Source organism: Schistocerca serialis, chromosome 11 (assembly GCF_023864345.2).
Source record: "Schistocerca serialis cubense isolate TAMUIC-IGC-003099 chromosome 11, iqSchSeri2.2, whole genome shotgun sequence".
Taxonomy (NCBI): domain Eukaryota; kingdom Metazoa; phylum Arthropoda; class Insecta; order Orthoptera; family Acrididae; genus Schistocerca; species Schistocerca serialis.
The window spans coordinates 12,279,648-12,301,660 of NC_064648.1; the positions used below are offsets into that span (position 1 = coordinate 12,279,648).

At 44.3% G+C, this 22,013-nt stretch overlaps 1 protein-coding gene across 1 annotated transcript in view; it reads right to left on the reverse strand.

The window, feature by feature from the left end:
• Window positions 1-18,926, reverse strand: part of LOC126427131 (F-box/LRR-repeat protein fbxl-1-like) — a 75,335-nt gene extending 56,409 nt beyond the window's left edge. Inside the window, exon 1 of the mRNA XM_050089356.1 lies at window positions 18,699-18,926. Coding sequence (XP_049945313.1) covers window positions 18,699-18,827 — 129 coding nt within the window. The 5' untranslated portion in view covers window positions 18,828-18,926. The remainder of the gene's footprint in view (window positions 1-18,698) is intronic.
• Window positions 18,927-22,013: the final 3,087 nt, after the last annotated feature.

The following is a 22,013-nucleotide window of genomic DNA, read 5'->3' on the forward strand; positions in this document are numbered from 1 at the left end:
GAGGACTTTTTGGTAGGGAGAGTGCAGCCTGTTATCTCGGATGGAGAGCCATCATCAGATGTAGAAGTAACTTTGGCTGTGCACCAGGGACCATTGCTGTTCATGTTGTATATTAATGACTTGTAGGCAATATGAATAGTAAAACCAGTCTTTTTGCAGATGATTCAGCTATCTATAATGAAGTACTAATTGAGAGAAACCGCATAAATATTCAGTCAGATCTTGATAAGATTTCAACATGATGCAGAGTATGGCAACTGGCTCTAAATGTTCAGAAATGTAAAATTTTGCACTTCACAAAATGAAAAAAATGTAGTAACCTATGACCAAAATACCAATGAGTCACTGCTGGAATCAGCCATCTCTACAACCAGGTGCTTGTATATGCTTTGTAGGTACATGAAATGGAATAATCACATAGGTTCAGTCATGGATAAAGCACGTAGTAGACTTCAGTTTATTGGTAGAATACTAGGGAAGTGCTATCAGTTTATAACAGAGATTGTTTACAAATCACTCGTGTGACCTATCCTAAAATATTGCTCCAGTGGGTAGGAGCCGTACCAGATAGGACTGACAGGGGATATTAATGTATACAGAGAAGGGGAACACTAATGGTCACAGGTTTTTTAATCTGTGGGAGACTGTCACAAAGATACTGAAGGAACTGAACCAGAAGACTCTTGGAGATAAATGTAAACTATCCCAACAAACTCTGTTAATGATCCCTCAAGAGCTGGCTTTAGATAATTACTCTAGGAATGTACTACAACTCCCTACGTATTGCTCACAGAGGTGGCGCGATGGTACGATTAGAATAATTACTGCACACACAGAGGCATTTAAACAATCATTCTTCCCATACTCCATACACGAATGTCACAGGAAGAAACCCCAGTAACTGGTAAAACGGGACATACTCTCCGCCGTGTAGCTCACCGTGGTTTGCAGAGTATAGATGCAGATGTAGATGTAGATGAGTCTGTCAATTCAGTATCCGCAGTATATCTGTGACACTCTCTCACGGGTCAGACAAGCCTGTGATCATTTGGGCTGCCTTTCTTTCTATCCTCTGAATATTCCCTATCAGTCTTGTCTGGTATGGGTCTCACACACCTGAGCATTATTCTAGAATGGATTGCAGAAGTGTTTTGCAAGCAATCTCTTTTGTGCACTCATTCTATTTTCTTAGTGTTCTACCAATGAACCAAAGTCTGCCACCTGTTTACCTATGGCAAAGGCTACAAAACAGTTCAGTTCAATTTCCCTACAAATTCTTACATCCAGAGATTTGTATGAGTTGCCTAGTTTGATGCAGCTGTCTGCCTCTTCATCTCTGAATAACCACTCAGCCTACACTTGTTTGAATGTCTTTCCTTCTTTCCTGTAATTAAGTTCTGGTCTGCCTCTAAAATATGTAGACTTACTAACATTCCCTGCCCAAATGACATCAGGCAAACATTCATAATTTTATACTTCACAGCATTTACGTTAGCTTCATCTCAATACATTTGGCAGTGGCCTTGCCATAGTGGTAACATCTGTTCCCACCAGATTACCGAAGTTAAGCACTGTCGGGCCGGGCTAGCACTCGGACAGGTCACCATCCGATCTGCCGACCGCTGTCGGCAAACGGGGTGCACTCGGCCCTCGCGAGGCAAACTGAGGAGCTACTCAATCGAGAAGTGGCAGCTCCGGTCTCTTAAACGTACGTACGGCCGGGAGAGCAGTGTGCTGACCACGTCCCCCTCTGTATCCGGTGACACCTGTGGGCTGAGGACGGCACGGCAGCCGGTTGGTACTGTTGTGCCTTCACGGCCTGTTCGGGCGTAGTTAGTTTAGTTTCTTTTCGATACATTTACTCAAATGTTTTCTCATTCTCCATTTCGTGTGGAGTTTACAATACTGACAGTGTGGTATCATCTTTCTCATCTGATGCAACACCAGGCACCACGATTTTTTAGCTGACAGTCAGCAAAGGTGAGAACACGGCAGCTGTGTAGTCAATAAAAAAAGGTGACGGCTCTGTAACTGTACCGTGTAATTTACACTCCTGGAAATTGAAATAAGAACACCGTGAATTCATTGTCCCAGGAAGGGGAAACTTTATTGACACATTCCTGGGGTCAGATACATCACATGATCACACTGACAGAACCACAGGCACATAGACACAGGCAACAGAGCATGCACAATGTCGGCACTAGTACAGTGTATATCCACCTTTCGCAGCAATGCAGGCTGCTATTCTCCCATGGAGACGATCGTAGAGATGTTGGATGTAGTCCTGTGGAACGGCTTGCCATGCCATTTCCACCTGGCGCCTCAGTTGGACCAGCGTTCGTGCTGGACGTGCAGACCGCGTGAGACGACACTTCATCCAGTCCCAAACATGCTCAATGGGGGACAGATCCGGAGATCTTGCTGGCCGGGGTAGTTGACTTACACCTTCTAGAGCACGTTGGGTGGCACGGGATACATGCGGACGTGCATTGTCCTGTTGGAACAGCAAGTTCCCTTGCCGGTCTAGGAATGGTAGAACGATGGGTTCGATGACGGTTTGGATGTACCGTGCACTATTCAGTGTCTCCTCGACGATCACCAGTGGTGTACGGCCAGTGTAGGAGATCGCTCCCCACACCATGATGCCGGGTGTTGGCCCTGTGTGCCTCGGTCGTATGCAGTCCTGAATGTGGCGCTCACCTGCACGGCGCCAAACACGCATACGATCATCATTGGCACCAAGGCAGAAGCGACTCTCATCGCTGAAGACGACACGTCTCCATTCGTCCCTCCATTCACGCCTGTCGCGACACCACTGGAGGCGGGCTGCACGATGTTGGGGCGTGAGCGGAAGACGGCCTAACGGTGTGCGGGACCGTAGCCCAGCTTCATGGAGACGGTTGCGAATGGTCCTCGCCGATACCCCAGGAGCAACAGTGTCCCTAATTTGCTGGGAAGTGGCGGTGCGGTCCCCTACGGCACTGTGTAGGATCCTAGGGTCTTAGCGTGCATCCGTGCGTCGCTGCGGTCCGGTCCCAGGTCGACGGGCACGTGCACCTTCCGCCGACCACTGGCGACAACATCGATGTACTGTGGAGACCTCACGCCCCACGTGTTGAGCAATTAGGCGGTACGTCCACCCGGCCTCCCGCATGCCCATTATACGCCCTCGCTCAACGTCCGTCAACTGCACATACGGTTCACGTCCACGCTGTCGCGGCATGCTACCAGTGTTAAAGACTGCGATGGAGCTCCGTATGTCACGGCAAACTGGCTGACACTGACGGCGGCGGTGCACAAATGCTGCGCAGCTAGCGCCATTCGACGGCCAACACCGCGGTTCCTGGTGTGTCCCCTGTGCCGAACGTGTGATCATTGCTTGTACAGCCCTCTCGCAGTGTCCGGAGCAAGTATGGTGGGTCTGACACACCGGTGTCAATGTGTTCTTTTTTCCATTTCCAGGAGTGTATATTAAGAAAATGTTCAGTTATTGCCTATTGGCAGTAGAATTATTTTCCACCTGTTCATCATAGGAAATGATTTGTGAATGTATAATGTAGATTCATAGTGAGTAGTGAGAGGAATTATCACAATTATCACAATTCACAATATCACATTATCTGTAGTGAGAGGAATTATTCACAATTTAAAAAAAATTGCAACTGGGTATTTTTATTTATTTTGCACAGAGTTTGGGAAGTTATATGGAAAAGAAGCATTAAAGACCCATTTAGCCCAAATGGAAGATTGCAATTAGAAACTCAGAGAATGTAATAAGCCTTTTATTACAGCAATGAGTGGTAGTTGTCTTTGACTTAAAAATAAGAACAAATTATTTTACTAAATCCAAGAAAACTTATCTACTAATAGTTTTCTACACTGAGGTGGGTAAACAAAAGAAGGAAGTATTACAACAAAACTATTATATTATTGCGATGAAATGGAGATTTATTATGGTGTACAGAGTTTCCTCATATTCCTTCAAAGTCCGCTTCATATAGCAGGCACCAGTAACTGAAAAGTATTTTGAACTTCAGTCCAAGTAAAGCATTATAATCAAATATACTTCCCTTCACCACCAAATTAATTACTCCTCAATGCCGCAGATTGTGCTGTATCGAGCTACTCCTTCCTTTAGCCATATTGTGCCAGGGAGTTATTTTCCCCAATTTATTTATTTATTTATTTATTATCGTCCCAATGATCACACTTGTGATATAGGATTTGTCAGGAAACATTTCAACAACTATATAATATCTTAACAAAATGTTTTTCTATGCTGAATTCATATGAATCTATCTTATGTTTAATACAATATACAACTAATAAGTGTTTTTATAACATAATTTCTTATGTGCTTAACAGACCTATTCCTTGATGTTGTGATTTCATTTGTCACATTTATGATATCATATATTCTTATACAGTTGAGCAGAGCTATTCACTTATCCTGTAGTGACATTTGTCAAGCATGTGGTTCTTTATATTCTAATACAGTTGAGCCTAGAAATTCACTTACACTGTATCAACATTTGTCAAGCATGTGACTCTTTATAACAGTTTTAAATTTATCCTCATTTTCCAGCTCTTTGATATGTTTTGGTAGTGCATTAAAAAAGTTTGATGCCTTGATTACAAACATGTTTCTGACTTCGGGTCCTTGTTACAGCTTGTAAGGGGAGATCTTTACATTGCCGTGTATCGTAATTATGATAGTCTGTATTGGTTTTAATTTTGTCCTGATTTCTTTTGATCATCAACAGAAATTTCAGAATGTATAATTATGGAATTGTTAAAATTTTCAATGCTTTAAAAAGGGGCCTACAATGTGTTTGAGGTGGGCTCTGGCTCATTATCTGAATAGCGCATTTTTGCAATTTCAAAGTCTCATTTAGACGACAATTTATTTTTTCCCAGAATACTATCCCATAGGACACAATGGACTGAAAATAGCCAAAATATACTAATCTGGTACAGTCATTACTACAAACTCTTGAAATTATTCTAAGTACAAAACATGCTGAATTTAGTTTTAGTGCTAAGCTCACCAAATGGTCCTTCCAGTTTATCTTCTCATCACTGTGCATACCGAGGAATTTTGCACACTGTACTCAAGTTGTTTGTCCTCCATGGTGGCATTTAGGTCATCATGTTCACTTATTTTTCCATATTGCACATAATTAGTTTTTTTTTTTCATTCACTGTTAGCTTGTTTGCGCTAAACCATTTTTGTATATCTTGTAGGTCATGGTCCACAGCACTGTGCAATGACTGCTTCATATCACTAACTATTAAACTAGTATCATCAGCAAATAACACGATTCTAGCTTTTCTCTCTGACACCCAGATATCACTAATGTAAATGAGGAATAGCAAAGGGCCTAATACACTTCCTTGGGGTACTCCTACAGTGACCTCCCTTGGACCTGACCTTAGTTTAATTTTTTGGTTAATATTTGGTGCTGTAATTTCAACTACCTGCATCCTCTTTTCCAGATACGACTCAAACCACTTTTTTACCGGTCCTCTAATACCTATAGCTTCACGTTTTTCCAAAAGTATGCTGTGGTCAACAGTGTCAAAGGTTTTTGACAGATCTAGATTTAATCCAACTACACTTTTTCCCTCTCTCAATTTACTGATTATTTCTTTTGTGTATTCCAGTACAGCTGTTTCGGTACTTCTCCCAGCTTGAAAACTGTGCTCATTACTGTTTACCAGATTGTGGATATTAAGATTAAGGTTTTACAGATACAAATGAAATATAGAGTCACACATTGAGAAAGTTGGGAGAAGTGAGACAGGTCTGTAGTTTTCTATTTTAAGCTTAATTCTCTTTTTCAACAGGGGGATGACTTTAGAAATTTTCAGTTTCTGTGGAAACACTCCCTCAGCCATTGACACGTTTGCTACGTGCACCAATGGTTTCGCTATTTGATTAGCTGTTTTCTTTGCTATTATTATTGACACCTCAACCACTCCAACTGACATCTTGGACTTGAGACTTTTAATCATTTTTAAAACTTCCTTTTCGTATGTTGGGACTGCCATCATACTGCTGGGTGCCTTGGGTGCTGCTCTCCTCATCTGCTCCCCAAAATTCCTGCTTAATGTCTGGGGTATATTTAAAAAGTAATTATTTATATAACTGGGCATGGCATATTTATCTAACATTTTATTCTCCTCATCTTTTAGAATAATTTCCTTATCTTTGATAGGTACCCCAGTTTCTTTTCTCACAATTTCCCATGCTATTTTAGTTTTATTTCTGGACTGTTTTATTTCCATGTCATTACTTATTAACTTTGCATTTGCAATTACTCTGCAGCATATTTTCCTATACGTTTTGACATATTCTATAAAATCAGTATCTGCACACTCCCTCAACTCTGAATTGAGTTTTTTCATTTTTTCACACGATTTATTAATGCCAAGAGTCATCCGAGAACCTGACTTTATGTGTCCATTAGACTTGATTCTGGTCAGTTTCTTTGGGAAACACATATCAAAGTTCATCAGATAATTCGATGAAAATACACTATATGCCTCATCTGTACTTGTTTGTTTCATAACATCTAACCAGTTTTTCTTTTCTAAAATACTTATGAACAGATGACAGCTGTCCACAGAGAAGTTTCTTTTGTAAATATTATTTATACCTTTATCATCGTTTGACCTTAAAGGGATTTCAATGGTGAGAGCATTGTCGTCAGACAATCCTAAATCTATGTTACCTCTATTTCACAGAGTACCTCTTTGTCAGTTACTCATCTAACCTTCAGCTTTCTTCTGTAGCACCATATTTCAAAAGGATCTGTTTTACTGTTGTCTGAATTGCTTATCAATCACGTCCCAATTACATACAAGTGTAGACTCCACACAAGTACTTTCAGGAAAGGTCTCTTAACATAAACGTAAACACCGCTCACAGATTAGGCCTCAGGCCTGTTCTGGCTGGCCAACTGCTGCCTAAAAGGCACTACGAGGAGCGGTCTACGACGGTGGAACGTGTGATCGGCATGCTGACAATTGCTCCAGCCATTGTAGCCACCAGATGAATCCTGATGATGCTGTTGCTTCTTAATTTGACCTCACAAGGGCTGAGTGAATACCGTACCATATCTCCCTATCTCAAAAGATATCTGAAGAGGTACCTGGAATTGAACCTGCGACCTCCACACTGAAGGCAGCAACATTAATCGTTTGGTTGCAGAGGTGGACTTTCTGACACTTAAGTTTGAATTTGATGTTAAAAGAGTCCTCTTTTTCAAAAATGCTTTTCTTGTTATTGATAACCTGGATTTTACATCCTCTCTAATTCAGCAATTATGTTATTTTGCTACTCAGATAACATAACTCCTCCACTACTTTTAGTGTCCAATTTCCCAATCTAATTCTCTCGCCACAGCCCGTTTTAATTCGACTATATTCTGCTACCCTGTCTTGCTTTTGTCGACGTTCGTCTAATATCCTCCTTTCGAGACATTATCCGTTCTGTTCACCTACTCTTCCGAGCCCTCTCCCGACACTAACAGAAATTACAGAGTCATCAGGAAACCTCAAGCTTTTAATTTCTTCTTCCTGAACTTTAATTCCATTTTCAAATTTATTCCCAGTTTCCTTTACTGCTCGCTCAGTGAACAGACTGAACAACACCTGGTTTAGGCTACAACCCCATCTTCCTCGCTTTGCAGCACTGCTTCCCTTTCGTCGGATCCGCACGTGGCGGGTGTCATGGAATAGCGGGTACTTAGACAGAGAGCAGATACGATTAGAAGTATGCACAATCACAGTGGCACTGCTGTTTACGTAAATTCGTACAGCATGTCCAAGAGATTCCATTAGACAGAGCCTAATCATTATAAATGATCAAAATACAGAAATGCCACTATAACCTTCACTCATAGACTACTAGTTGGCTCATTGCAGTGTCTTCTTATCCAGTTCAGCAGTGGTGCTACATACGTGTACGACCAGAGATGTGGCTTCAAGACGGCAGCGTATGCGTTCTGCCTGGCACGGTATCGATACTGTACAGCACTGCAACTTTCGTGCCCTTAAACTCTTACATCTGCAGTCTACTTTCTGTACGTGCCATAAATATCCTTTCACTCCCCGTATTTTATGCCAGCTAACTTCAGGGGCAGTATTGCCCTGTGTGTTTCTACATTTCTCTGGAACCCAATCTGACCTTCCTCGAGGCCAGCTTCTACTAGTTTTCCCGTACCTCTGTAGGCGTGATGGCGTGTCAATAAATAAGTTGCAAAACAGGCTAGAGGCAATAAAAATCGAAGTAACTTCCTGAAATTTGTTTCACTTTGCTACATATTCACACTGTACATTCAGACACTTATCCCACCTTTTTACAAGCCTTCAATAACTGGCAGCAAAGAAGTCTTCCGAGGGTAAGTTGGGACCGTAGGGCAACTGTTCAAAGCATTCCCAATTAAATATTGGTAACAGGTCCCGTATTTGTCTTTCTGTACGAGGGCAGGCACTGTCATCTAGAGGAATCACTACATTTGTGGTGAATGGTGTGTCAAGAGTTCCCACACACTGGTGCAGTATGACACGGCATTCGGTGCCTCACCGTGAGGACGGAATTTCACCAGTACAGCCCTCACGTGTCCCAAAACATGGTGAGCAGAATCTTACAGGCTGACGGAATGGCCTTCAGTGTTTTTATTGTCGAGGAGGTAGAATGCTTCCGTTCCGTGGATGGTCATTTGGTCTCTGGTTGAAAGTGGTGAACCCAAAACTTGACCCCTCCAACAATTTGTGCCACTAAATCCTCTCCTTCCCTCCTTCCTTCCCCAGAGTATCGAATGAGGTGCTGTTGAGAAAAGCCCATTATATTCATTTTGTGCTCCTCAGTCACCATGCTAGGCAACCACTGTGCACAAACTTTATGAAACTTCAGCTGCTCACCCATTATAGTGTAAGCTGTTTGACACGAACAGCCTACAGCACGTGCTACGTCACTGATCGCCACATACCACTCGTTACGAATTATCTGCTCCACACACTGCTTCTCGGTTTCAGTTGCAACCACTGCAGGACAGCAAGCACGCTCCCAATCTCTGACGCTTTGCCTTCCCTTTATAAACTCCTGATCCGAGTGAACACAGATTTCTGTGATAAACAGTTGTCAACATACACGGGACCCATTTCACGATACACTTCCCCTGTGAACAGCCCTTCCACCCACAAGAAATGCACGACCACATACTATTCTACTCGTGTACACTTCCCTGCAGCCTCTAAATGTGTACACATGCCACTATCTGCTGGCAAAGTATGTATGCACGATTTAAACACAGTATAAGGTAAACTGATATTTGTGACTTATTCATTGACTTGTCCTCACGGTGTCAGTATTTTGCAACAATGGTTTAGTAAACCGTTGGTCCAGTAGAATACACACCTGTAAGTACAGCAACTGCCTTCTCTGGAATTGGAATCGTGACACCCTCCTGGAACTCGGAGAGTATTTTGCCTGTTTCATACACCTTACGAGGTCTGTTCAAATAATTCTAGAACTTTGTCCAAAAAATTTGTCTATGCTTACCTTCTATTTCTACACGCTCTCTTTCGAAATACTCTCCACCACAATTGATAACACCGCTCGCAATGTCGTTTCTACATGTGGAAGCAGTCCTGGTACGCCTCTAGACGGATTACGCAAAACGCTGTTTTAAAATCTTCTTTTACGTCGTCTATCATTGCAGATCTTCGTCCTTTCAAAAGGGATTTCAACTTCGAAAATAAAAAAAGTCCACAGAGGCCAGGTCTGGAGAGTACGGAGCATCAGGCAGCACAGTGATTTCATTTTTTGTGCTACAGTCGTGCAGCAACAGGGAGAGATGTGTGGACGCGTTATCGCGAAGCGAGAGCCGTGAACTGTCTCGCCACTCTTCAGGCTGTTTCCTTCTCACATTTTATTGGGCTTCGTAACACGTCCCAATCCTACCATTGGTTAACAGTTTGTCCCTGTGGAACAAATTCGTGATGAAGATGAACTAATCATTCAAAGTCAAAGAAAACTGTCTGCGTCGCTTTGACATTTGATCTGACCTGATGAGCTAGTTTTGGTGTCGGAGAATCCTTCCTGATCCATTGTGAAGATTGAACCTGAGTCTCAACATCATAACTGTAGACCCACATCTCATCACCCGTTATGATACTCTTAAGGACCATCTCATTCTCATTTGTGCGATGCGATAGCCCTTCACAGGTTGCACGGCGACGATCTTTCTGGTCTCAACTCACGAGCTGTGGGACGAATTTGCTGGCAACACATAGCACTCCAATATGCTGTGTCAAGATTTCATGACACGGTCCAATTGAAATGTTACATTCTTCCGAAATCTCTCGGATAGTCAGTCTGTGACTGGATCGCACAATTTTGTCGATGTTACCGACACGAGTGTCGGTGGTAGACGTCGGAGGGTGTCCCGAATGAGGGTCATCTCTAACTTCTGTTCAGCCATTTTTAAACTGTGTCAGCCATTTGTAACACAGAGTACGACTTAATCACTCATCACCGTAGGCTTCCTGCATCGTTTGGAGTGTCTCTGCAGATTTTCTTGAGTTTCGTGCACAATTTAATGCAGATGCATTGCTCCTCTAGCTCTTCCATCTCGAAATTCACAAACTGTGCAACACAACATTCTATTAAATGCAGCACTCAACAATAACTAACAGAAATACAACAATGAAACACATTAAACACAAGCATACGCGGATGCCAACCACATTTCACTCTAAATTACAAATGTTCTGGAATATTTTGAACAGACCTTGTACACACACAATGGAATAGTTCTGTCATGGCTGACTCTCCCAAGGATCTCAATAATTCTGAGGGAATGTCATTTTCTCCAGGGGCCTTATTTCAACCTTCAGTGCTCCAACAAATGCTTCTCGCACAATAAGATCCCCCATCTCATTTTCATTTACGTCATCATCCCTTTGCTTTCAAGTTGATTTCCATTGTAAAGTCCTTCTACACACTCCTTCCACCGTTCAGCTTTCTATTCTTTGTGTAGTACTGGCGAGCCACTTGAGCTCTTTATATTTGTACAGCTGTTTCTCTTTTCTCCGAAAGTCATTTTAATGCTCCTCTACATGGCATCTATCATTCCCCACAGTAATGCGTGCTCCTGTAGCATTGCATTCATCCATTAGCCATTCCTGCTTAGCAATTTTGCACTTTCTGTACAACTGACACACACACACACACACACACACACACACACACACACTCACACACACACACACACACACACACTAAGAACCACAAGGGCCTCAAGCAAACCATCATCAAACCGAATATCAGAGAAGCCAGTGAGATAGCTTTTCGTGACTGTTCATACATACAATGTGGATCTAGAGCACAGACAAACGTGACACAGCCTAAGATTGATGGATGTCAGAAGCATAAATAAATGCTACAGTCTCAATCAATGATGATACGCTTTGGCCTCTTATGGTTCTCAGTGGCTCATATAATTTATGGTTGTATAATTTTATCAAGCAGTGTAATATAATTAACACAAATTTCCTTATGTCTCTCAGTAATTCACATACATTTGTAAATTGATTAAACATGTCCTATTTTTTATGTGTAATTTATGCAGTATACTCCTGATTACATGTTCACATGCAAAATTAAATAATTAAATACAAGTACATTCTAAATTATTGAAAATTAGATAAAAATTAAAGAATTTTTTAAATTAAGGAACTTAGTACTGTAGAGCAGTACAGGTCATTGTCCTAGGAAGTATTATTATTGATGCTGAAATTTATTGACTGCACGGTACTATGAAATATCAAAAATCAGGTTGTTCTGCAAAATAAAATTTTGTCACAAACACTGACTGTCTATCCTAGCATTTACCCCATCATAAGGCACTACTATTTAACATGATTTGGCAGATTTTGTTTTTATTTTAAATTTGAGGCCAGATAACCTTCCTGGTGCCACAGTCACCAGTTAACGTCAGGGAGGAGAGCTGTGGCTGCCACACGACTATGGATCGTGTAAACTTTGTCCTTTGTGTAACCGTATATTACAGATATTTGTACCGAGTGGAGATTGGGGACCAGCCCAGCATTTCCCTACATGAGTGCAGGAAACCACCTAAAAGCCACACTCGGGCTGACCGAAGTACCAGACCACCGGTTCCCAACCCCTCACGGGACTCGCCACTCTTCGTCGGGTCCGTGCTCGGCTACCGTGAGGCCGCGCAGCACAGTTTCCCTTCGGTGCTGCACGTATATCCTCACACTGTTCTATTTCTTCTCCCTCGGGGAACGTGTCCAGAATGTTTCTGGAAAGGTGTTTTGCATTTTCAGTGGCCAATATCAGAACAGTCTCTGCACTGTTTTTCATTTCTTTTTTCTTTCCTTGTTCCCCTTCTCCTATCCTTCCTCCGTTTCGGCGTTCGAGGTCCTCCTTTTTTCTTCTTCCTCCCCATGCACCGCCTATGCCTCTGACACATAACACGCGAACGGGTAACGTGTAAAACCCAGCCCCGAGTCGACAGGTAGAGTTCGCACGTACCCCCTCGTAGAGGCCGGGCCTGAGGAGAGATGATTGCCCGAGCTGCTAGCTTCTCAAATTGCCAATTCGAACGTCTGTTAGGTGTTCGTGAGGTGCAATCTGAAGTGTGAACAATCGTCTGAGGCAAGTGTGCCCCCTTCTGATGTGTGCCCCCCCGTAGTAAGGAGCACGCCGTCGGAGATGCCGAAAATCGTGGGGGATTTTCTCGCAACGAGCCAATCGTCTTCACCTTCAACGTCTACAAAACATAAACGGAATGAGGCCAATGATTCAAAAGACCCTCCCAGCTGCACCACGGTTCCACGTGGTTTCACATATTGAAGACGGTCAGTCACTACGCTAAATCCGTATATTACCTGGAAAGGTGTCGATGCAACTGCTGGCCCTGTGAACTCCTGCTCTCATTTACACAATGTCACTTTGCTTTCGAAGGCTACTTCTGACTCTCAGGCGCGACACTGTTCGCAGCTCCGCTCCTCCGCGGCTATCCCGTTGGTGTCGAGGCCCGCCGAATGCGGAATTCTTCCTGCGGTGTTATTTACACTACACCGCTCGACGGTCTGACTGAGGCAGAAATTCGAATGTACCTCTCCGATCGGAGTGCCATCGCAGTCTATCGTGTGATGAAAAAGGTAGATGCCTCCTCAGTGCCCGCACGCACTCTGTTTCTCACTTTTGACAGAGTGGTTCTTCCGTCAAAGATCAAAGCAGGTGATGAAGTTATCACAGTCAGACTGTATATTCCAAACCTGACACACTGCTACCGGTGTCACCGTTACGACCACACCTGAAAGTCCTGTCGACTCCCGGCCAGATGTGTAACCTGCGGTAGTGACGCTCACAAGGGCGAGTGCCCACCTCCTTCTCCCCGCTGCAGCGACAGCGCTGACGACCGTGCCAAATCCTCCTGCGATTATCCCGCATATCCCGACGAGTTGGCTGTCCGGGAGATATGAGTGAAGGAAAAACTGCATTACCCGGCTGCTCGTAAGTTGTCGGCTACTCGTAAACCCCACGTCCTACCGCCTGGCACCTACAGTATCGTTCTCGCTCTACGGAGGACCCGGCCGTGCAGACGTCCGACCTAATATTTAGCACCGCGATTGTGAAATTGCTCGGTGTCCCGGTAGCATCCCCGTCTCCTCCTCCAGCTGTGCGACAAACTTTCGCCTCCCAGAGTTAAGCCACCTGCTACACAACCGGCAGGCATAAAGGACAGAAGGAACACTCCTACAAAGACTTTGTACATCCCTCCAGCCAGCCGACATCAGAGTCTTCTTCTGCCAACCGGAAAGGCTCCGAGAAGTGGAACGGAGGCGGCCGGTCTCCCCTGCGACGCTGTCGCCACGTGATACCCTCACCTGGCGGAACTCTGTGTCGCCGGTGTGCACTCTCGGCTGTTTTTCTGCCCTGGAATACGCAGGCCGACAGACGGAGAATGCCGACACTCCTGTAGACTTAACGGAGTGGGATGTTCCTGCTTCCGTGTCCCGTAGTGACAGGTATACGTAGGCCGGCACTCGGCAGCCGCCGAGGTGACACCCCTCCATGTTTTCCTCGTCGTGACTCTCCTCCGGTGGAACGTTTGCGTTCTTCGATCCGACGACGACAATTTATGGGTGCTCTTAGAATCACAGTGTCCACTCGTCCTCTGCCTCCGGGAAAACAATATTGCATCCTCACGACCACTTTGAGCTCTCGCATTTCTTTCCAGTCTGTTTTGACCTCCTCCCCCTCGTGGAGGAGCCTTGTAGCTCATACGGGATGATGTTTACAGTCGATCCACCTCTCCGATTACCCATCTCCAAGCTGTTGCAGTTTGCCTTTTCTTTCCTCACTTGACCTTTTCCTTCTGTACCATTTATGTCCCTCCGTCATTTGTTATCGCCGGGGCAGACATTCTAGAGTTTATTGGGCAGCTACCTCACCCCATTCTGCTGCTCAGTGACTTTAATGTGCATCGGCCCCTTTGGGGTTCTACCAGAATGTGTCGGAGAGGTGACCTCTCGGCTGTCCTTCTCAATCAAATTAACCTCCTCTGCCTTAATGTAGGAGCACCCATGTTCCTTTCAGACTTCACGCACACCTATTCCCATTTGGAGCTATCCTTCTGCACTGACCAGCTCGCCCACTGTCTGAGGCGTACATTCTCTGACACGTAATCGAGTGACCGTTTTTCCCGTGTAATATCCGTTTGCTGACTCCTATCCCATCTACGTGCACACCCAAATGGCAGCTTACTAAGTCTGACTGGAGGCTCTACTCCTCTCTGGTGACCTTCGACAAACATTGTGCTGACCAGGTAGAGTATCTTACAGATGTTATCATTACTGTGACACAACATTCCATTCCTCACACTTTCTCTTCACCACGCTGCGCCCCCCGGTCCCTCGGTGGACCGAGGCGTGCCGCGATGCAATTTGTGTGTGGACACGTGCTCTCTGCATTTTTAACCGTAATCCTACAATGGCAAACTGCATTCATTGTAAACAGTTGTGTGCACAGTGTCATCACCTTCTTCAGGACAGCAAACAATCTAGTTCGGTTTCATTCATTAGCTCTTTTAACATTCCACTCCCTCGCCCACCATGTGGGCCAATCTCTGACAGATCTCTGGGATTTTCAGGCCTGACAGTAGCAGACAATGTCACAGTGGACCCTACTGCTATCTCCGACACCTTGGGCTGCCATTTTCCTGCCTTCTCATCCATCGGAAATGAGTGGAGGAGGCTCGGGCAGGGCAAGCACTTTCTGCTTAACATGTACGACCGCATCTGGGCAGAGGGCACATTTCCCACAACGGCTCTCGATCTTCCACCATAATCGAGTCCGTCAACACGAGGTGGCGAAGATGAGGTAGCCGAGGAGGTGGAAACGTGGGTTCAACTATGCCAAGACTGCTCGGTAGCTACAACAGGAAAACACAATTAATTAGCAGGAGTACAAAATAAGAAAGAAGTTATTACTTAACTTTGCTGCAGTCCACGATCAGTTGGTCATCAATTATAGAAGGTGCGACTAGACTAAGCGTCTGTAGAATGACATAATATACATGTCAAAGATCGTGCAGTGATGACTTAATGTCTCGTAATCTCAAATGTCGAATCCGGTGAATTTGAAGACTAACTTGAAATGAAGCAACAAAGACTCGATGGCAGCAATACTGAGCTGCAGATGATGACTAACGTCGGCACTGGCTGACCACTGAGCGCGGCTACGAACTGTAGACTGGCACAACTGCATTACTCTCCTGCTGCACACGAAATGGCCCAGCAGTGCCTCGTGGCAGCGTAAGTACTGTGACTGGCTGTGTACTCTTTGGCTAACACAGCCATTCTTCTGTTCCATTTATTGAGAGAATCACATCCGGCGGATCGGTGTCTCAGGCGGTGGTGTGGTCGTATGACTGATGACATCACATCCCAGATTCTGGCATGAAGCCACTGTCATACCCATATCTAAGGCCGGTAAGGACCTTCCTTCTAGCTACTGCCCCATTTCTCTCACCAGCTGTGTTTGCAAGGTGACGGAACATATGATTCTCGCAATTTACTAAGCATTGCACACTGTGGATTTAGTGGCAGTCGACCATCTCTTCATTTCGTCCACCCGTGTCACAAACGGTTTGCTGCGGAACTCCCAGATTGTGGCCATGTTTTTCGATTTGGAGAAAGCCTACGACAACTGCTGGAGGACTGGTATCCTCTGTCCTCTCTACAGGTGGGGCTTCGGTAGCCGCATAGCCCGTTTCCTTCAGGAATTTTTAAAAGACCGAGTTTTCAAAGTACGTGAGGGTTCTGCCTTGTCAGACACCTTTATCCGGGAAACAGTGTGCCTCGAGGTTCCATCCCAAGTGTCGTCCTCTTCGCTATCGCCATTAGTCCCATAATGGCCTGACTCCCACTGGACATCTTTGGCTCCCTTTTTTTCGACGATTTTGCATCTATTCCAGTTCTCCACTGACTCGGCTCATCGAGCAGCATCTTCAGCGATGTCTCGATCGTCTCTACTTGTAGAGCACGGACAGTGGCTTTTGTTCTTCTGTTGACAAAACTGTTTGTACATATTTCTTGTGGCGCAACGGGTTTCTTCCGCCATCTTTGCACCTCAGCCCTGTACCTCTTCAGTTTGTTGAAACTATGAAATTCTTGGGTCTCACGCTCGATAGGAAACTTTCTCGGTCCTCTCACGTGTCTTACCTAACAGCCCACTGTATGCAGTCCCTCAATGTTGTACGTGTCCTCAGTGGTACTTCCTGGGGAGCAGATCGAACCACCCTCCACTGTTTGTACCGGTCCCTTTTCCATTCAAAACTAGACTAGGGGTGTTTCGTTTTTGCATCTGCACATGTGTCCCTCTTATCCTGTTTCAATACTATTCACCATTGTGGCATCTGTTTGGTCACTGGCACCTATTCACTGGACCGGCTGAGAGTCTGTATGCTGAAGCTGCCAAACTACCGCTATCCTACTTTCTCCTCAGCAGGTAAGCACACCGTTTGTCTGCCGTGCAGGCCACCCACCCTATGCCTCCTTCTTCAATGACTCCTTTGATCGCCAGCATGGGGCACGTCCCTTTTCTCTGTTACCTCCCGGAGTTCACTTTCAGCTCTTCCTCCGACAGCTTAACTTCACAATACCTGCCACTTTCCTGATGCGTGTGAATCCTTCACCAGCTCGACTTCACGCAGCGGCCCGTGTTCGCCTCAGCCTCCATTCGCTTCCTAAAGTCACTACCTCCAGCCTCGCTCTATCGCCTTCAGTTTCACGACCTTCACACGGAAATTCACAATAGTACCTTTGCATATACTGACAGCTCTCGAACTGACCGTGATGTCAGGGGTGCCTTCGTCATTGGCACCGACATTCTACATTTCTGACACGGGTGCGTACGACCCTGCACCCTAAAACAAAAACAGAAGACCTGGTCATTAATCTGCTGCACAGAGCTGATCGGTGTCTGGTTTCCCTCACTGTCATCCAAGGTAGCACGCTGCAGCTAAGCTGTACGAGAAGCTGCTTCCTCGACAAGACTAATTACACTCTACCGTAATGATAAAAAATTACAGCTGAGAACATGACATCTGTCTTCAGAGTGAGACTCCAGATGAGGAGAGAAGCCAGTATCAAGTAGTATCTGTCCCAGACAGCAACAGGCATCACACAACAGAGCTTGGCACAGGCTCCTCCATCATCTGGGGTCTGAAGTCGGTTTAATGACTGAAACCAATTACTGACACCAGATATAAAACAAATTTGTGATCCCGGTTGCTACTTTTTATTATTCTATTAACCGTGATTGCCGAGTTTGGTCATTGCATCAAAAATTCTCACACTACAGAAATAAGCAAATTGTCAATTGCATCTTAATCAATTTCACCCAAATTTGGAAGACATGCTGGTTGCTGTATCACATTCAGCACTATGGCAGTTAGAACTTTCTAGCTTCCACAGGAGTGGTTATATGGGCACAAAAGGGTTTCCTACCACTGACATGTAGGCTGCCCTGCATGACTGGCATGTCATGTGAGTAGTATCTGCACAACTTGCAATGGCACAGCTGAGCAAGGTGGGGTGGGGGCGCAGGAGAGACTGACGGTGAGAAAGGGAGGAGGAGGAAGCTGAGAGAGAAAAGGGGAGGAAGAGATGGGCAGAGAGAGAGAGTAGGGAAGAGGTGGGAGTAGGGAAGAGGTGGGAGGATGAGGGAGACAGGGAGAGGAAGAAGTGGACACAGCGAGCGAGAGGAGGACGTGTGTGTAATATATGTGTCAAAAGTGTATGTGACCGAAGCCACTGGGAAAAGGCTAGTTAACGATAATACGAGAAATGTAACCTACAATATAATTTTAACAGGTAACTGTAGTTCAAAAATAAATTAAAAAATGAAAAAAAAGAAACATACCATGTATGAACTCTAAGAGTGATCTCAAAGCAAGATGAGAGGTCCCACATTGCTACATTTTGAATCACGTGCACTTTCTGTTTCTCAGAAGCACACGTATCTTTTAACCCGTCCAATCCCTCACTATAAAGTACAGAAAACAGGAATTGTCCATCTGGTTAAAAACAGTACTCGCACAAGTGGGCCCTCATTTATATCTCACACTATAGCTGAAGGTTCAACTTACCGAGTAGTTCATCTTCTGACAGCCGTGAAGCTGCAAAGTTGTGAGATTCGGACAGTTCCTGCAGATCTTACGTAAGATGCGAGCTCTGGTACCGCGCATCATCGTAAGTGTCCGGAGTTGTGGCATCATACCGGCTGTCCGTAAGACCTCTCTGTCCGTCTTGTCACACCTGCAGTGGGCGCACTCGGAGCAGGTGACACCGCAGCAGCTCCTCCCATTCTGTGCCCTGCAGTGTGAGAGGCGCACAATGAGAAACACATAATGATCGAATTCTTATACTTTGACGTAAGTTTCGTGCGTAAAACTACTCTCGTTAACTGTGTAGTCCATTTATAGTGAATTAATCCACAAGATCTTGAAGGCAGCAAATACTGGTGCCCAGGTTGACGTTCCTCGACTTTTGGAAGATGTCTGACAGGGTTCCACACTGTAGCTTAATAAACAAAAGATGAGCGTACGGAATATTGGACCAGTTTTGTGACTGAACAGAAGAGCTCCTAACAAATGGAACATAGTATGCCATTCTTAGTAAAGAGAAACCTTCAGACATATTAGTAACCTCTGAAGTATCCCAAGGGAGTTCTTAAAAGATGTCATTTTCACTTTTAGCTGTAACTGTTTTTATTGTGCTATTGCAATTTTGGATTATAAGCCACTGTCTTGTAACAAGAACCGACACGACCTCACTGTGCCAGTACTGCAAACAGTTAAATGCGGCAGGAAAATACAGCTGTTAGTTTTCCTGGGGGCATGCTGCCTCTACTGTGTAGTTAAACGATGATGGCATTCTCTTGGGTAAAATATTCTGGAGGTAAAATAGTTCCCCATTCGGGTCTCCACGTGGGTCCGATAAGGAGGATGTCGTCATCGTGAAAAACCAAACATACAATCTACAGGTGAGGTCATAGACTGCTAGATCCCTTAATTGGGCAGGTAGGTTAGAAAATTTAAAAAGGGAACTGGATGATTTGAAGTTGGATATTGTGGGAATTAGTGAAGTTCTGTGGCAAGTGGAAAAGGAGTTTCAGTCAGGTGAGTACAGGACCATAAATACAAATCAAATAGGGTAGTGCAAGAGTAGGTTTAATAATGCATACAAAATAGGAGTCCATGCAGGCCAAAAACGGATATAAAGCCAACATTCACCACAGTAGTACAGGTTTATATACCAACTAGCTCCACAGATGATGAAATAAAAGAAATTGTTCAGACACATAGTTAAGGTACAGAAAAATTTAGTTGTGACAGGGTAATAATTCCTGCTGTCGATGTGCACTAAGGTCGTAAGCTGAAGCGAAGACTTGTTATTTTTCATATATCACACACACACACACACACACACACACACACACACACACACACACATATATATATATATATATATATATATATATATATATATATATATATATACCATGCACACATGACCACCAATCCAGCATCTTGGGCTGGAATGCACATCACATTGATCACATTGGTTGCAGCAGCTATATGGAGACGTAGGGGCTTGCACAGGAAAGAGTGGCAGGGGGAAGTGCATCACACGAATCTTTGGAATGAAAATCAGAACAATAACAACAATACGGCACTGAATCTTAAGTGTGACAAAGGCATGTAAGCCAAAATTGCAATAGCATTATAACAAAGGAAGTTGATACCCCAAAGGAGTGCTGTAGGACCGTAACTATCCACAGAGTGTATAAATGACCTTGTGGAGAACATCAAGAGGCCCGTCAGTCAGTTTGCAGATGATGACTGCAGTGGACTGACACTTGGTGCAGTGACTGTTAGTTGACCCCCAAAGTAAACAAATTAACATATTGCGCATAAATAAACAGAAAGACCCATTACTGGACAATTACACAATTGCCAAACAATCCCTGGAAGCAGCCATATTTATTATGTTGGAATATGTGCACAGAGCATTTTAAAATAGAATATCCTTGTAAAACTAACTGTAGGAAAACGTTGATGCCACACTGAGATTAGCTGACCACCCACAAAGGAGCTAGTCCAAAAGTCCTCGTTCAGCCAATACAGTGGAACCTCACTTAATAAGCACCTCCCACATTGTGCAATTCACATAATGAGCTAAACAAATTATTAAAAACAGACACGCTTAACAAGCACGAGTCACGACGATTTAGTGCAACATCACCAGCCGTATGCACGCGGTGGGGGAAACGGTTGCCAATATGAGCAACTTTCATTGTCAGCAGCAGCATATCAATAATGTCTTTAGTACATACCACAGTCCGGGCTTAGCGCTCTTTCTGTTACCCACCTTACTGCAGCTTGCAATCACACATTTTTTCTAAAATAGTGCTCCCACAGTGTTTTTTATGCACAAATTTTAATAAGCTTCTTAAAAATGTCCCAGAAGCTAAAGCTGCAAGAATATGACCGTAAGAGTAAGAAAATGACCTTAGAAATGAAACGTAAAATAATTGAAAAAATGCAGACGTGGTGTGAGCATTGCTGATTTAGCATCACCTATTTGCACTATCCTCAAGAACCGGGACAAGATTAAGGAGATAGAGGCTGCAAAGCGAGTGACATGAACATCCAAACAATGGTTTCGTATTCTGGACGATACTGACAGGTTGTTCCTTATACAGATAAAATGGATAAATGAAAAGCAATTGCAAAACACTATTAATGAGAACATAATTTGTGAAAGGTGAGAATGATTCACTGAAGTGTTTAAGGGAAGCGGTGGGTGGTCCGAGAAGTTTAAGAGAAGAACTAGCGTCCACTGCATGGCGGACACAGAGGCAGCAGAGAGCTTTCATCAGAAACTTCATAATGCTCATAGATTCTGAGTGTTATCTGCCACAGCAGGTTTTTAATTGTGATGAGACAGGTCTGTTCTGGAAAAATATACTGAAGCATACCTTTGTAAGAGCAGAGGAGAATGCATTACCCAGGTGTGAGACAACCAAAGCCGATCTCACACTGCTATTCTGTGCCAATGCGAGAGATTATTTGAAAATTAAACCTCTCCCTGTTTACCATTCAGAAACTCTTCAAGCCTTCAAAAAGTGTAAAGGGCACAAGAGCAGGTTAAATGTGATGTGGAGATCCGACAACAAGGCTCGGGTGACACACGATCTTTTTTGTGATCAGATCGACGAAGTGTTCAGTCCTTCGATGAAAAAATATTCTCTCTAGATTAATCTACCACTCTGTATCTTGCTCATTATGGACAACGCTCCTGCCTATTCTCCAATCCTCCAGGCCTACAAGACCACTTCCTTGAAGAATTTCAATTCATCAAAATCCGTTACTCCAGCCTATGGACCAGTAAATTATTTC